Below are 17,792 nucleotides of genomic sequence, written 5' to 3'. Positions count from 1 at the left end.
CAATCAATGAACAACTAAGGTGCTGTAACGAAGAATTGATGCTTCTCATCTCTCTCCCTTCCTGTCTGTCCGTCCCTATAGGTCCCTCTCTCTGACTCTCTCTGTCAAAAAATTAAAAAAAAAAAAAGGATATTTATTTGAACAAAGGGACTTAAAATATGCAAGAACAGAACTGGGATGAGGAGGAAGGGCATTTAATTAAAGTTTTCTGAGAACTTTATTTAATTCCACTGCATGAGTGACCAAAAAGATTACTTTAATTTTAGTATGTGTGATGCTGAAGTGAGCACCCAAAAGATGACTTTAAAATTCTCTCTCCTGCTCCCACCTCCTCTGATTCTCCTCTCTAGTGATGGCAGAGAAGCATTTTGGTTTTTCACTACAGTTCCTACCCTGTCCTCCCCGCATACACACACACACACACACACACACACACACACACACACACTCAACCACATAACAAATTTAAACCCTGCTTCAATACCAGAACATTACGTTATTTAAAAAGAAAAAGAACACAAAGGAGATTTAAAAAAATGTCCCATATAAGAATACATTTTTATCAATTCTGAATACTAATGATTGTCACTTTATCACAATACCTTCAACATGATAAACACCCAATACAAAAATGAGCAAACAACATGAAAAGAAAATTCACTGAAGAAATACAAATGGCCAATAAACAAAAAAGAGCTGAACCTCACTCTTAATTGAAGAACTGTACATTTAAACAATAACATACCAAGAGATTGGCAAAATGAAAAAATTGATTACATACAATATTCATAAAATGGTAGAAAAATAGGCACATTTATTCACTTCAGTCGGGAGTCACTTTGGTTGGGAGCTTAGGTTGATAAAATCTTTCTATAAGCAATTTTATAGTATCTATAGCACTTAAAAATAAACATGCTTTTGCTTCAGCTAATTCAATTTCTAGAAAATTTATCCCACAGAAATACTTTCCATAACCCCCATAAGGACAGCATTGTTTATATTTTTTAAAAAAAAAAAGTGGAAACAACTTAAAGGTCCATAAAGATTGGTAAACTATATAATGTTACACTCATCACATTATACATTTGAAATACCATGTAGCAAATCAAAAGAGGCATATTTATAGATACTGACTTGGAAAGATGATCACAAAAATTGCTTAATAAAAAAAAGAGAACTACATGCAGTGCATGATCCCTTTGGTAGCATAAATGGACACTTTATGTAAATGCATAAGAAAAGTCTGAAAGGAGAGACACCAAACTAGTTACCTTCAAGGCTAAAGAGAGAATTTAAGTCTTTATTTTGTATGTTTTAGTACTGTTGGAAATGTTTTCAGCAAGCAAATGGTATTTTGAAGAAAAATTAATAAATGTATCACTGCACTCTTAAAGAACTCATAAAACCCTAAACAGACAAAGCCTTCTAGTTTGGATTAATACAGGAAATGGACTGGCTGGTATATATTTATATGTTTGTTTGTTTATTTATTTACTATTTTTTTTATTAAGTGAGAGGCAGGGAGGCAGAGACAGACTCCTGCATGCACCCTGACTGGGAGCCACTTGGAAAGCCCCCTATCAGGTGATGCTCTGCCCATCTGGATGGGCTCCATTGCTCGAGCTACATTAGTGCCAGAGGTGGAGGCCACAGAGCCGTCCTCAGTGCCCGGAGCCAACATTGCTCCAATTATTCAAGCCATGGCTATGGGAGAGGAGGAGAGAGAGTGTGAGACAGAGGTGGGGAAGGGGTGGAAAAGCATATGGTCACTTCTCCTGTGGGTCCTGACAGGATATTGAACCCAGGCTCTACTGTTGAGCCAACCAGCCAGGGCCTATATGTTTATATACACACACACAAACACACACACACACACACGTAAATAAACAGCACCCACAGTCAATACCTCAAGGAAAGACAACACATGCACTTGAGGTGGAAAGAAAAACAAATCACTCACTGATTTCCGGCTATATCCTGGTGATGACAATACCTTTAGATGCAAAGTATCACAAACAGGTACAGATAATTTGTATTTTTCCAAAGCTGATTATTCAAAGGCAATCTTTTTCTTATAAGGTTAACACTTAACTTTTATGAAAAAAAACAACTGTTATACCATATCCTGCTGTTTGTACTGCCATATTTAGAATATTAAAGCAATATCCTCCAGCCTATGGAATGCTTAACTTGGGAAACCTCATGTGCAGCTAAGATAGCTCTTGATGCATACAGTAATACTAGGCTCTTTTGGAGACAAAGAACTGTTCCCTAGGTCACCATGCAACGTTGATCTTCGCAGCCCTTCAGCACTTGGAGGGGAAGGGTGGAATTATGCTCTGAAAATGGCCACGTGCTCCTCTGCTGCTCACACAAGGCTTGCTTACGGACAGGGGTGGGCAAAAGTAGACCTACAGTTGTGGGTATGCAAAACAGAATTTATTCTTATTTTATATTATTTATCAATTATTGCATTATTTGTATTACAACTGTAAATCTCTTTTGCCTACCGCTATATATGTATTTGGTGAACTTTCCTGCTCTACCTCCAAAAGCCTAAATAAACATTAAATTCATACTAGAGCTAAAATGCTGTACATTAGCAACAACATTATTTCCTATTATTTCTTACTGCAAACATCCAGCATTTCATTTGTGCAAAATTTATACTGTTCCAGTCATACAGATGCAGTCTGACCCTTAGGACCGTCTACCTAGTAAGGAAGGAGACTTGTAAATCAATATGGAAAGTGCTGAATTCAAGATACGTCCAAGATAAGTGGCAGCACAAAGAGGCAAATGAAGACCTTTTCTGGCAGAGATCACAAAGGAAGAGCGGTTTGAGCAGGATCTTAAGGCTGGAGTAGGAATATGCAGGTAGACAAAGGGAAAGGTTTCCTGGGAATGGGAAGCAGCAGACATATCCGTGAAGGAAGCTTGGGAAGCAGAGCAGCCCCTCAGGCAATGCAGTCAGGCCTGGCACACTCTACAGCAAATCACAGAATCGTAGAAAACTTACACATGCAGATCTAAACCATTTCATTTAACTTTAATCACAACTTACCTTAACTCATATCTGTGCATCCCTCCATCTTCAAAAAAAATTTTAACTAAGTAATATCTTCACATGGCTCAAAATTCAATATATGAAAAAGTACATAGTAAAAGGTCTCTCTCCCACCTGTGTCCAATATCTGCTTATTAATTATTGTTAGTTTTTCTTGGAGAGAGAGAGAGAGAGAGAGAGAGAGAGAAGGGGGGAGGAGCAGGAAGCATCAACTCCTATATGTGCCTTGACCAGGCAAGCCCAGGGTTTTGAATTGGCGACCTCAGTGTTCCAGGTTGAAGCTATATCCACTGCACCACCACAGGTCAAGCTTCTTCTGTAGTTTTTTAATGTATTTGTAAACAAAGATATATATTCCAACATTCTACTTTTACACAAATTGTAACATGTTATACATATTGCTCTCTATTTTGATTTTTTTCCCCTAACAGTGTAACAGTATAGTCTTTCAGATCAGTACTGATAGAGCATAGAGAATGCCCTGCCATGCAGACAGTCTGGAAAGGGCAGAAGAATTGAGGCTTGACCGTAGACCTATCTGTGTGGATAAGACAGGTTCTGGGTGGAACAGGGTGTGTGAAATGATCGTGAGATCCCACTAATGATCAAAGCAAAGATTTGCAAATAGATAGATTCAAGGGCTCAGCAGTCTCTAATCACAACACCAGATGGCACTAGAAATTTAAGATAAAATACCAATAGAAGGTGAAATGTAGAGTTTGAATGGATGGATGATACTATTAAGTCATTTAAGGACATCACTATTGGGAAGGCCCAATCTTAGTAAAGGATGCCTCAGTCTCAGGGTTAGAGGTAGGGGTTAAATTTCAGGATGTCGAAGGTCCTACTTCTTGCATGATGTTTTCGGAACTGTCATTGGTGAGATTAACAGCCTGGGTGACTTGAGACAAAATGTGCAAGCTCAGTGATCGATGCTCACGTAGGTGTCCTAGGCCAGCCCTATGTGGAGAAGACACAATACTATGCCCCATGGGATGAGGCAGGGTTGAAGTGGGGGTGAACAAGTCTGAGGCCTCGGAAGTATTTCATGTTTTGAACTTGATCTGTTCTAGGAAATGGGGTAAGGCTGGGAATTGGGCATTCAGGGAAAAATCAGTAGACCTGTATGGAGCAGGAGCTAGAGGGAGATAGAAAAAGGAGAAGCAATGGGAGTGGGAACAGAAGTAGTTGTACATCACCTCTCCAGGTGGCCAGCCACCTGGGAAATGTGAAAAATGAATGTATTAGAAAATGTTTTTTCCTTTCTGCCTCAACTGGAATAACTAGGCAAGAAACTGGAAAACGCTCCACTTTGACAATTATAAGATTAACCGGGCAATAAAAAAAACTGCCAAAGTGACTATGGTAGAAACATCTCTGAGGTAGCTGAGACTAAGCAGACACTTGTACATTTTGGATGGTTTGGGAGCATCCCAAACTCACAGATGTCTCCTGAACGATAGGGCAGAGAAGCTTGAACAAGAATCAAAATCTGTACAACTGACTTCACCAGGAGCAACGCTGATTTGGCAAGATTTCTCCTCTAGAAATTACAGTTACATTTGTTTATTCAAAGTTGGTTTTTTTTGGGGGGGAGGCTTATTTTTCCTTTTAAAAAGTACACACACACACTTATACTCATGAACACTCACATACACTTGCAGGCAATGGGAAATAGAGGCTTTACCCAGGTCATCAAGAATAAAAGAATCTAAATGGTTAATGCAAATTGTTTTTTGTTTGAATTAATAAAATAATTGCGGCCCTGGCCGGTTGGCTCAGTGGTAGAGCGTCGGCCTGGCGTGCAAGGGGTCCCGGGTTCGATTCCCGGCCAGGGCACACAGGAGAGGCACCCATCTGCTTCTCCACCCCTCCCCCTCTCCTTCCTCTCTGTCTCTCTCTTCCCCTCCTGCAGCTGAGGCTCCATTGGAGCAAGGATGGCCCGGGCACTGGGGATGGCTCCTTGGCCTCTGCCCCAGGTGCTAGAGTGGCTCTGGTCGTGGAAGAGAGACGCCCAGGAGGGGCAGAGCGTGGCCTCCTGGTGGGCGTGCCGGGTGGATCCCGGTCGGGCATGCGGGAGTCTGTCTGTCTCTCCCCGTTTCCAGCTTCGGAAAAATACAATAATAATAATAATAATAATAATAATAATAAAATAATTGCTGTACCTGCTTATTCCATTTTATTTTTTGAACATGGCTCCAGAATTAAATTAAAATACAACAATTTCACATATAATAACTTAGTCACATATACTTTTCTAGATCAAAATAAGTGAATAGAACTGAAGGGGATTTTTTACTGGAAATCATTGAAATGCTCATGAAGGTGATTGCCTTACTGAAGATGCTAATTGTAATTAACAATACATTGATTGCTATTCTTGTTATATATATTTTTTAAAGAAATGCTTTAATTATTAAAGGATGCTCCTTCATGTTCTGGAGTATCAAGTGGTATTAAATATGTTAATACCACTTTGTAGTAGAATTAATACATTTTTATTTACAAAATAATTTGTCATAAATACAAATATAAGTCCATGTATGAAAATATATAGCAAAACACATATGACCTATGATGTTAATCTTCTCTTATATGCAAAGAAAGAGTTATTCAACATATGCATCACATATTTTTTAATGATATCACTTCTTTATGCTTTACTATCATAGGAAAAATGGTCTGTTATAAATATAAATATTTCTGTATAAACGTATCTTCTACTCTAAAACAGTAAACACTTTATGTAGCCATCTAAAAGATAAATTGTTTTGTATAAATAAATATAAAGTCCCTGGAGGTTTTTATATTTAAATTCTATGATTTAAACTCTAGTATTATTCTGTTTTGATTTGTAGTTCCACTTTTTTCCCTAGTTGATGTATATATGCATTTGAGAGGCAACTATCTTTGTAATTATAAATCCATGTTTTTATTTACACAAGCAGGTATGGAAAATGTGTTATTTTAATTGAAGGATTCAATATGGTATTTTTAGCTTTAAGGAACATTTACGGAATTTTAACAGCATGTTAAACAAATAAACAGACATAATAACATAGAATGTTCAGAAGAAATATAGAGAGATGGGTAAGATAAATAGCTTAATTTCAATGCAAATAAAAAATTTAAGCATTCATTTTCATAAGTAGATATAACTCAGAGGGCTAGATCAACTCAGCAATCTGAGGAAGAATTTATGGCCTTCTACATGGGAGAGACTCAAAGGTGTCACTGACTGAACTGCCTAGCAAATCTGCTCAATCTCAAAGGAAATGACCAGGCTCACTGTGGAGAGCGGACTAAGAGAAAGGTACTTTGAAGGTATGGGAGGTACCCTGGCACTCACAGTAGGTAGGAAATCTAAGTGGAGTTAACTTTTGTTTCCCAATAATACTGGCCAGACCGGTGTATGGGGAAGTCCTGCACTTCTGAGAATGTCCTAGGTACACCCTGGTCTCAACAGACATAAAGACGAGAACACATCAACCGGAAAGAGAGGCTCTGTTCACTGCCTCCTCCTTCCCCCAGCCCTAGCAGAACGTGCAGAGGAGAAAGATCAGGAGAGCCAAAGGCCAGAGAGCAGGAGTGTGAAGGAGGGATGATGGAGGGGCAGAGAGGGCAGAGAGAGGGACAGTGAGAGAGACAGCAGGCAGGCCCAGAAGCGGATCTGGAGCCGGCTTTTCCTGTTGTGGTGTGTGACCACCTTGGAGCACAAGGTACAGGTAGAGAGAGCACAGGGGTGCCTGGCTGACCCTGTGTCAGGTGACACTTGGGGACACTGTAGCCAGAATGACATTGTGCCTCTGCTTGCTCCCTTCTTCAAGTTTCTGCCCTGCTTCTAGTTGCTCTGTCTCCATCCTGCACTGGATTCCCTGTCATCTGTTTCTCCTCCAAGCCTCTGCCTTTCCCAAGGGTACTCGCTGGCCTCCTCCCTGCCCGTCTTCGCAGCACTGCCTCTCTGGCTTGGCCTTGGGGCCTCTCCCGTGGGCTGCCCAGTGCCCAGGGCTTCCTGACTGCGTCCTGGGAGAGCGAGGCAGGGTTCAGAGACTAGGGCCAGCGGGGATGTCAGTGCCTGAGGAAGACACAGCTAGCGCTGGACTGCAAACTAAGGGAGAGGCACTGCAGAGCCTTCGAAGTCATCCTTCTTAGTGGATTTATTTTGGCCCCAGCTCTAAATGCTGCCATCGACTGTTACCTGTCCTTCTGTAAACATTATAAGATATTTAATAGCATGTTACTTACAGAATTATTTTTATTTTAAGTTATTAAAGAACAAATGTGGCAAACCACTTAAAACTCTGGCTAGGGCTAGTGACTAGATTTATCAGGTTTTGTTACCCGTTATAAACTGTTTCTTAAAAAGGAAAAAGAACGAAATACAAAATCAATTTGAAAGCAAGTATAAACGATGGTAAGCAGGGTTATTTAATTATTTTAATTTAAATTTTATTTTTTAATTTTTACATTTTATATTTCTGCTACTCTGATTAATATTATGCTATCTTGAGTTAGGAAGCATTCTTTGTTGAATTTCCCTACCTACTTTTGTCATATTCTAATAAAATATAAAATATGAGCTAATAATCTCATCATGTCCTCTTTTCTTACTACTTTATATCAGGTTGGGGAAAGCAAAGTAATTAAGTCAGATCTTCTGCACAAACATCTGGATATTAAGAAGCAACTACTGATATATATAATAACAACTCTAAATGTCTTACAGTAGGAAGTAGTAAAAATGCTTTTCATGGAAAAGAATCACTAATTCCAAATATTGATGTCACCTCACTTTGTCCAGCTTCGAATCAGAGCACAGCCTGGGTGGAACCAGCAGCCAGGACAGGGGGGAAGAACCCCTGAGGCAGCAAAGGGCACGGACTCATGCTCACCCCCCGAGGCGCCTGACTCATGATGGTGGTGCTTTGACATATAATGCCCTTTTTACCATCCACCATCTTACCCTTCTTTTTAAATACGTGTTTTTTCAATCAGACGGGTTATTTCACAGTGTTTTAATTCATAAAAGTGTTTGTTTCAAGCAGCTAGATATCAGAAATGCAGCATTACCTTTTTGAATAATCCCGACTCTGCAGGTAAAGGCCCAGGCGCCTCACTGGCGGTGTGCAAGGACTGGGGTTCCCCACTGCGCAAGGTCAGTCCCTGCTGCTCCCCCACCACCAGGTCTCCAGCTACCACTCCATCCAAAGCTCTGTAAAGAGTGGAAACACAGCTATGTCAAAAACCTATCAAGAACAACAAAAACTCAAGAAAGCCAAAGGCACATTTTATGTATACAGCTGATCCTTGAACAACACAATCTGATCTTCTATGCAGATTTTTTTTCAATGCTGTTGGTCCTCCATACCCATGGGTTTCACAACCATGGATTTAACCAACTGCCCATCAAAAACAGTAATTGTGATCAGCAGTTGGGAGTCCATGGAGGTAGAAAGCCAACCATATATATTGTTCTGTGCCATTCTATATTCGGGACTTGAGTATCTGTGGACTTTGGTTTCCAAGGGGGGTCCTGGAACCAAGTCTCAATGGATACTGAAGGCCAACTGTAAGATTTTGAGGAGTCAAAAATGTTGGGTGGGGGAGCCAAATGGCTTTTGATTGCACGGAGGTCAGTACCCCTAACCCCTGCATTGTTCAAGGGTCAACTCTTATTTCCAATCAGTCAAAATAATGAATCCGTCTTCAAAATCTACACAGAATAGTAGATAATTTGGTACTCACACTTATAAATAAACCTTAATGAATTCACCATGTGGCTAACTGAATTCTTTTAAATCCCATGCAGAAAACAAATTAGAGATAGGTAGGTAAAAAAACTGATTTTGTTCAGCTATCCCTCCATGTGCCTCAGAAGAAGCCGCTCCTGGCCGGTTGTCAATCGCGATTGACCTAATGCTAGTGTCTCTTTCCTCTCGTCGGCACTTGATTTAGACACACGCCCATACATATCTCTCTTGCTGACATTACCACATTGATTTGGCCAACGAGATTTGAGGAAGTCTGCTGAAAAACCTGGAGGAGCGTTCTTCCTCTTAAAAGAAGGACTACAGAGCCTGACCTGTGGTGGCACAATGGATAAAGCATCAACCTGGAATTCTGAGGTTGCCGGTTCAAAACCCTGGTTTCCCTGGTCAAGGCACACATGGGAGTTGATGTTTCCTGCTCCTTGTCCCCTTCTCTCTCTCTCCTCTCTAAAATGAATAAATAAAAATCTTTTTTTTTTAAAAGAGTGTGTGTGTATGTATATATATATATATATATATATATATATATATATATGAACTATAGAAAGAAATAGTTCTCTTCCCAGCAGGCCAGGGTCATGCCAGGATGTAAGGAATGTGACAACCCCCTGGGACCATAAGTGGTATTATGTTAAGGAGAATTGATAAAGGAGAAATCAGGGCAGAAATATGAGAGCAACTTGAGTCTTCAAATATGTTGTTGAGCAGCTGAATTAACCAATCCTAGATCTGCCCTAGAGCTGAAGTTCTTGTTATGTTACATAATAAATGTCCCATACATTAAGTCATTTTGTGTTGGGTGTTCTCTGTTATCTGTAATTGAGCATCTTAACAGATATAGGCATGTATATATTTCTTAAGTGTATAATTAAGGCTGGGGATAAGGATGCTGAAGCAAGATAAGGGCTTTGAATGAAGAACACTAATGAAGTAGAAAGAAAACTAAAAATTCAGGGCTTTAATATTTCACAGAAGAAATAGAAGCTTTTGTGGAATTTATATAATGTGTGAAAGAGGAAAAGATAATTAAGGTAAAGTAATAATACTTCAGAAAGGCAGAAAGACATTCATAAATCAATAGGGTAATGTCAGCAGGAGAGAGAAGTATGGGCATAATTTGGAGAATTCAATTGTATACACCTTTATTTTGAAAAACATTTTGTGTATTATAGGAAATGTGAAGATATATTAGCAGAAATAATTCCCTTATGTTTCCCCCAATTGCTATAAAATATTTGCATTATAGTAAAAATAATTTAATTGATATCAAAGGGAACTAAAATAAAAACAAACAAACATTTTTTTAGCCCCGGCACCATTTCACTCTGCATAAGTAACCAACCACTCTTAACAGTTTCTTCCTGCAAGATTTTGTATCACATATAAGCACTTAAAAATATATTTCTACCTCTGAAATAAAGTGCTGAAAGATAACCTTTGAGGCAAATTTCCCCCAGGAATTTGAGTCAGTACCCATGAAGGGAGAGAGAAAACACCTTCAGGAGAATTTAGATGACAACCAAAAAGTATCTTAAAGTTGAGAAGGTGATATAGTCTTAACATGGATGTGTAATCTATTTTTACAACAGTAATTGTTCCACTGGCCCTAACCCAGAGTGCTCACCTGTCCTCCTGCTCACAAAGAAGCCAAGAGGAGCAGCAAGCAAGAGAAAAGACCTCTAGGACTCAGAAACTGATTCCAACCACTGCGGTCTTATAAACTGTACAAGTAAACCAGAAATTCATAGGAAGTCTGCCACTTTTAATATGTTTCCATTCTGGAGAAAAACACATGTGCCCATTGGATGAATCAAGAGTGAGGAGATAAAAGCAAACTACCCTCAGGCTTCCTAATTGTTGGAGGTGGGTACCCCAAAATAGATTTCAATCTTCCTGCTATATACTTACATACGGTGTGATTAAAAGCTGGCAAAAGTGCACTTTCCATAATTTTGTTGTGATCCAATCCCTGCCTATAGTACAGGATCCTTTTGCATGCAAGTAACATGGAGTCCAACTTATAGAAGCCCAATCAAAAATTAAATTTATGATCACATAGAAAACAACATGGGTGAACTCAGCTCATTTAATCAGTTTGTTCAGTTGCTGCTGTAGTCACGGCTGCTACAGTGCTGCTCATCACGTCCAGACATGATAGTTCCAGAGATGACAAGATGATCTCTTCCTGTGAATCCCTCTTAGTGGTGAGAGCATCTGCCCCTGAAGTCACCTGACTTCTCTAACTGTTTCATCCCTATACGAAGCCCATCGCTGGGGCCTGAAAGACATCACTGTGCAGAGAGTGGGCTTCTGTACAGACGGGGTTTGATTACAGAGAAAAGGAGTAGGGGAGGGAGTGAAAATGAATGCTGGTGCGCGTCATGTCACCTCCCTTAGGGTTGAAACATGTTCCCCACACTTAGTAGTTGGTAGACGTAGAGTCAGAACCTATCATGATTGAACGTGAGTTATTAAAGCCGAAACTTTCATGATTTTGGCCTTGTAGCACGTTGAACCTAAGCAGCCTGCTTGTCCTCCTGATTTGGGGGATGAACTAACAAAGACAGCATGCTATCCAAGGGTCAATGCTATATACTTGGGATCATCATGAAAGGTAGGGTTTTTTCTCAACCACCAGAAAAAGGGGAGGACCCTTACAGATAGTCCAGGGAAGGTCCTTGCTCCACCCATGATTCTGAAACAGGAAATGTTGAGTGTGGTAGTGCAGCCAACAACCTCTGACCTCCCTTTGAGGGGAGGAGGAAAAGGAAGTGTTGGCTGACTTCCCTTTCCTCCTGACCCAGATCCCGGCAGTGCAGCTGTGCGCCTGGTCACAGGTGCCATTATTTCAAAGACAGCTCCGGCCTGACCTGTGGTGGCTCAGTGGATAAAGTGTTGACCTGGAATGCTGAGGTCACCGGTTCAAAACCCTGCACTTGTCTGGTCCAGGCACATATGGGAGTTGATGCTTCCTGCTCCTCCCCCCCTTCTCTCTCTCTCTCTCTCCTCTCTAAAATGAATAAGTAAAAATAAAAAAATAAAAATAAAATAAATTTAAAACAAAGTTAGCTCCAGGCTTCGGTGGGGAGGTAGAAGGCCGCAGGAGGGCAGCGAGGGCTTGGCGAGCAGAGCTCAGCTTCGGGACAGCTTCTCGCCAGCCCCTGGTGCGCAGGCCACCCACGAGCACCTCCCAGTTTCTCTCCAGTGTCGGAACAGGACTCCCACCCACAGCAAGCCTATTGCACAAGTTTGTCTGCGGAAGCACAATCTTCACAAAATATTACACAGAAGTAATAGACCTACAATCATGCTGGAAGGTGTCTAGGCCCTAAGTTAACATTTTAAACAATCTCTAGCATCCATTCTTCCAGAAAGCATTTTTAGACATCCTACTATGGGCCATACATCAAAATAAAAGAGGAGAGCAAACCCACTCCCTGCCCTACAAGGCATTATGGTCTCATTGACATAAGGGCTCATCAAGTGGGCAGTGATATCCTAATTTCAAATAATAGTTTCATATGGAGCAAGATGCAGATACGTCTCCCTAGCCTAAAAACCAACCTTTATAAGTATCTGCAACAGGAAAGGCCAACTGGAAAGTTTAGTTTGTCTTTCCCAAAGAGTAAATTTTAGTCTGAGTTCTGATAAGTAGGTTACAGGAGGTCTAAAGAAAGGCTAAACTTAGGCCCTGGACAGTTTGTTCAATGGATACAGTATCAGCATGGTGTATGGACATCCCAGGTTCAATTCCTGGTCAGGGCACACAAGAGAAGTGACCACCTGCTTCTCTCCCTCTTCTCTCCCTCTTCCCCTCCCATAGCTCAGCCAGTGGCTGGATAGGTTCAGATTCAGGCCTGAGCCCTGGGCGCTGAGGATGGTTCAGTAGATTCAAGCATCTGCCCAGACAGGGGTTGCTGTGTAGATCCCAGTCGAGGTGCAAGCAGGAGTCTGTCTCACTATCTCCCCTCCTCTCACTTAAAAGAAAGATAGAAAGAAAGGCTAAGTTTGGCTACATGGTGCGAAATTTAGGATTTGTAAATAAATGAAAGTAGTTTCCTTTGTGAATAGTCAGAACTGATCTTTTATTAAGAACAACACCTTTTATTAACAACAACTAACTGGTCTTTTATTAAGAATTTTTTTAAAAAAGACAGAATAAAATAAAATCTCCCAAATGCTGTATACTGGTCTGAAGTTTTAGCAGAGGATAATTTATTAATATGCTAATTATAACCTATACTGCTCTTTTTTCCTTTTCTGGGAGCACAGAGAGTGTCACCAGAGGGAGAGAGCTGTGGTGTTTGGGACCTCGTTCCACTCAGACTCAGAAGCGAGTGGGTCCCGGCCAGCTCATCCCGCTACGCTCTGTTTCCTTTTGACTTGGCTTGCTTTGCAAACCCAGACTGCCTTCTCTCTGGAGATTAAGTTGGTAGACAATTAATAATGGCAAGATTGTTTACCCTTTCCTAAGTTAAAAAGAAACACATGGCTATTGCCAGACAAATCCAAGCTTTGTGAAGCTTGAAGCTTACAGAATTTGGGTGGCCCTCTTAAAGAAAAGAACAAAATATTTTGCTTTTTCAAAATGTATAGCACTAGGGGATCTTCCGAGGCACTGGGAGCAGCCCCTGATGCTTATGCCGCATTTGCTTCCTAGGAATCTGCCTCGGGTTTTCGTATCTTGGTCTACTCCTTCAAGTTGTTCCTCCAGTATCTTCAAATGCATAGCCCAAGATAAAGCAAGTTAAATGGATGTTTCTATCTGATGATTCTTGCTTCAGAGAGAGTGTAAATGTAAAATAATAAAATGTGACACCAGAGATACAAGTTTAACTATAAGGTATAAATTGAGGCTGTACTGCCACCTATTGTCTACTCAAAGAATTACTAGTGTGTTCTAAATGGAGTGGTGATTTGGAAGTTACCAGAAAGTGCCTTCACCCACACTGAGTTATTTCCTCACGAGAGCTTCAAACACCGGATATTAAATCCATTGTTGTGAATTAAGGCAGTGCTTGTAAGGCTATGTAAACTCCTGGCCACAAAGAAGATAGAAAACTCTTAATTTACTAACAAACAGAACAGTATGTGTAGTATTTCTTTGCTACAACTACTAAGCCAGTAGAAAGGCCCCTAGTGATTATTGGTGCAGATCTGGAGACCCTGGCTTTGAGAAACCAGGAGACTGAGAGCTGGGGGCCTGCTGGCTACCCATGTGTATGGAACAGGAAGCTTCTACTCCCAGACTCACAAAGAGGCATCCGGTAACAGTGTGAGACGACAGAGCCATGCAAACCTGTCCTGTCTCCAAAACAGAACAAAGCAAAACAAACAAACAAAATCCCCACAAACCTATTTCCCTTGAAAAATCAAGAGTGCCCAATTTATAAGAAAGGGTTTTTTCCCCTCCAGAAGTAATGTTGTATTCAAATTTATATTGTTCTCAGCTGAATAAAAGATGAAATATGGCAATGGTATACCTACGGATCTCAGAGTCGTGCCAGCCTGACCACTAGCTACGCAATCCTGGGATAATTAGCTCACCTGCAAAGTGAGGATTATAGTCAGATTATCATGAAAATTAAATTAGGCCATACTCATAAAACGCTTAGTTTAGTACTGGCACATAGTAGGTGCTTAATAAGTAGCAGCGATTTTAATTATGTATGTGGATGCCAGCTGACGTTTTCTGGATAATAACTTACTAGATACCATGTGTCTGACTAGCGAATTTATCCGGCTCAACTATGAAATGATATCAAAATGAGAATGTCTGAGTTGGAAGATACTTTAGAGATAATCTAGTGGCCCAGCCATCTCATTTTGCAGATAAGCTCATTGAGGCTCAGAACATTCACTGTTCAAAGTCACAGGGCCCATTAATAGCAGAGTAGGGGGTAGACACCCCAGCCCTGATTCCCAGTTCAGAGACTAATTTCAAATTCTCTGCAGATGAGTTTCATTAATAAAAAATCCCCACTTTGGTGGAGAAAGGGAATAAAATTATCTGTGTTCATTTAAGTTTTAAAAATCCAAAACATCCTTATAATTTTATCAGTATATGGAATACCTACATTAATATAAATACTAATACAAGTATATTGCCAACAAAAATTAGGGGATATTTTATTGCTTCATATTCATTTTGAAATATCCTCTAATTTTTGTAAACAGTATATTTAGCAGCAGCAACTGGTATGTAACAGTTTTTAATGCAGAACCTCTGCCATCTAGTGGTTGCACAAGAGCATCGATCATTTTTAGTTAGCAATTTTATAAAAAGTTTAACACTGGTGCCTTAGCCTCTACTACCAATTGCCTCCTTCTTCCCCAGCCTCTTGATTTTTTTTTTTTTTAAGTAAGGAAGAAATTTATTGTCATGCACTGCCAAGTAGACTAGCAGATACCACTAACAAATGGTACATTAAAAAAAAACCTTCTATGGCTCATTATTTGCATAAAACAAACTATTTTTCAGTTATGAAAAATGGAATATAAACTCAACTAAAAATGACCCAAAAATACAGTGTCTGTCAAACCCAGTGGTGGGATTCGAATCATTTAACAACTAGTTCTTTACTCTAGTGACTGTTGTAAGTATAAAAATATATATATACTGAAAGGTAGTTTATTATTTTATGTATTTAATACTTAAATAAGAATAAAAGAGGTACACAAAACTAGATTATGTTAGAGAAAGTTTAAAAATATTAATGAAAAAATATTAAATAATACCTGAAAAAAAACAATAAAACTGTTATTTAAGATATTTCCATATTGCTTCTTGATTGGTATCCTCACTTGCAATTTTTTTCACCTATGGGTGGAATGAACATTACTACGGGTGTTTAGAATACACTGTTGCGCAGAAGAACGTTAAAAAAGAGTGAGGAATGGAAATTTGGAATTTCTACATTGGGCGGCTGCCCAGGTGCTCACCTTACAGAGAATCCTGATTACAAGTGCTATTTTAACAACCAGTTCACCAAACTCAACAAAAAGTTAGGTATCGGTTCTACCAAACCGGTATGAACCGGCCGAGTCCCACCACTGGTCAAACCCCAGGGCAGGGTGTGTGTCCCTAACCTTGATGTTTTAAATAGCAGCTTAACCCTTTGAGTACGAATGTTCATGTATGTCCTCGTGCTTCCTGACCATCCAGAGTACGATTATTTTTAAAAATGTGGAAGGCAACATTAAAAAAAGGCAAATGTATGTTCTTCTTGTTCCCATAAACTGGTTAGGAAACAAACATGATTTTAAGTTAATAAAACTGTAACTGGAACTAATTTTATTTTTTGAAAAAGAAACTCACTCGGGAGGTCAGCGAGCATGAAAAAAACCTCACTACTACTCAAAGGGTTAAGAGCATAAGGCCATCTCCCAATGTGCTGTGTGGGGCAGAAGTGCCCAAGTTCCCCTCACATCTGACCCCTGAAATGCAGATCAGCTCTCTAACAAAGGCTGAAGACCTCTGCCATAATAATTCCATTCTGTGAAATCTAGGCATTGAGTGCTACGGAGTCTGAAATTTAACCAGGCTATCTCCGGATGAATAATGTATAGATTATGGTCATTAATCACGCCACATGACTAACAAACCATGAGGCTCATCCAGAACCAGGCTGGGCCCAACAAGGTTTGGCTTACTGGTGCTAGAAGAAAGGCTCTCATTCTGGGCGAGAGCAAAGAGAACTGGGGACCACATAACTCGGGGGATCGCTGTCCCCACTCCCAGGAGAAATGGGGAACTATGGTCTGTGACTAGAGGAAGGGCCCACGTTTATTAGGGGTCTCAGGTTTTCACGCAGGATTGCACATGCTCTTACTTAATTAGATGAGCTTAAGATCATGGCTTTTGTTTTGTTTTGTTTTCAACCTCTGTTAATAACATTCAAGTTGGACAAGTTTAGTTTTCAGTTGACAAAACATAAAAGATGTTATGCTGATTGCTGGCATTTTTCTCCTAAGGCGACTTGGATTCCTATCATCTCATGGCAGAGAAGAGAGAATGTAGTTTTCTTTTTGGTGGCATATATAATCCCCAAAGAAAGACTGTCTATTATCTTACTTAGCTCATAAATAATGCACGACAGAGTATTTTAAATTGCTATCCTTTGTAATACAAAACAGAAAGTAGTGACTCTACTGCCATGGAACAGGCAAGGAGGCAGGAAGCCAGGCAGGCGCGGTTGTAGGTACAGGGGTAGAGAAGCACCACTCAGTCATCAGAGGCAGCTCTGAGCCCTCCTGCTCCCACCACCTGACCTCCGATCGATGGATCACTGGGCAAGCGACCCTCTGTCATCACTCCTGATGCTTTGTATAAGAACTCTTGGACATGCTGCAGGAAAGCCGAAAAGGGTTTAGCCACTGTCTTATTTAATAAAGATGGTCCACAACTTACAATGGCTCAACTTGAGATTTTTTGACTATATAAAGGTGTAAAAGGGATAAACATTCAGTAGAAACTGTACTTTGAATTTTGCATTTTGAACTTTCCTTGGGCTAGTAATATGCGGTAGGAGCCTCAGCTCCCAGATCACGAGGGTAAACGACTGATACTCTGCAGTGTATACATTGTGTTAGGTGGTTTTCTGACTGTAGGCTAATGTAAAATATTCAGTGCACATTTAAAGTAGGCTAGGCTAGCCTGACCAGGCGGTGGTGCAGTGGATAGAGCATCGGACTGGAATGCAGAGGACCCAGGTTCAAGACCCCTGAGGTTGCCAGCTTGAGCACGGGCTCATCTGGTTTGAGCAAAATTCCACCAGCTTGAGCCCAAGATCGCTGGCTCCAGCAAGGGGTTACTTGGTCTGCTGTAGCCCCACGGTCAAGGCACATATGAGAAAGCAATCAATGAACAACTAAGGTGTTGCAACGTGCAATGAAAAACTAATGATTGATGCTTCTCATCTCTCAGTTCCTGTCTGTCTGTCCCTGTCTATCCCTCT

At 40.4% G+C, this 17,792-nt stretch overlaps 1 protein-coding gene across 3 annotated transcripts in view; it reads right to left on the bottom strand.

The window, feature by feature from the left end:
- The window catches only part of CRYBG1 (crystallin beta-gamma domain containing 1), a 212,794-nt gene that overhangs the window by 116,093 nt on the left and 78,909 nt on the right, over positions 1-17,792 (bottom strand). For all 3 annotated transcript variants that reach the window (XM_066248546.1, XM_066248548.1, XM_066248549.1), the window contains exon 2: positions 8,138-8,279. In XM_066248546.1, the coding sequence (XP_066104643.1) occupies positions 8,138-8,279 (142 nt within the window). The remainder of the gene's footprint in view (positions 1-8,137; positions 8,280-17,792) is intronic.

The sequence above is a fragment of the Saccopteryx bilineata genome, chromosome 12, assembly GCF_036850765.1.
Source record: "Saccopteryx bilineata isolate mSacBil1 chromosome 12, mSacBil1_pri_phased_curated, whole genome shotgun sequence".
In the NCBI taxonomy this organism is placed as follows: Eukaryota; Metazoa; Chordata; class Mammalia; order Chiroptera; family Emballonuridae; genus Saccopteryx; species Saccopteryx bilineata.
This window is presented reverse-complemented; position numbering and strand designations above follow the sequence as displayed.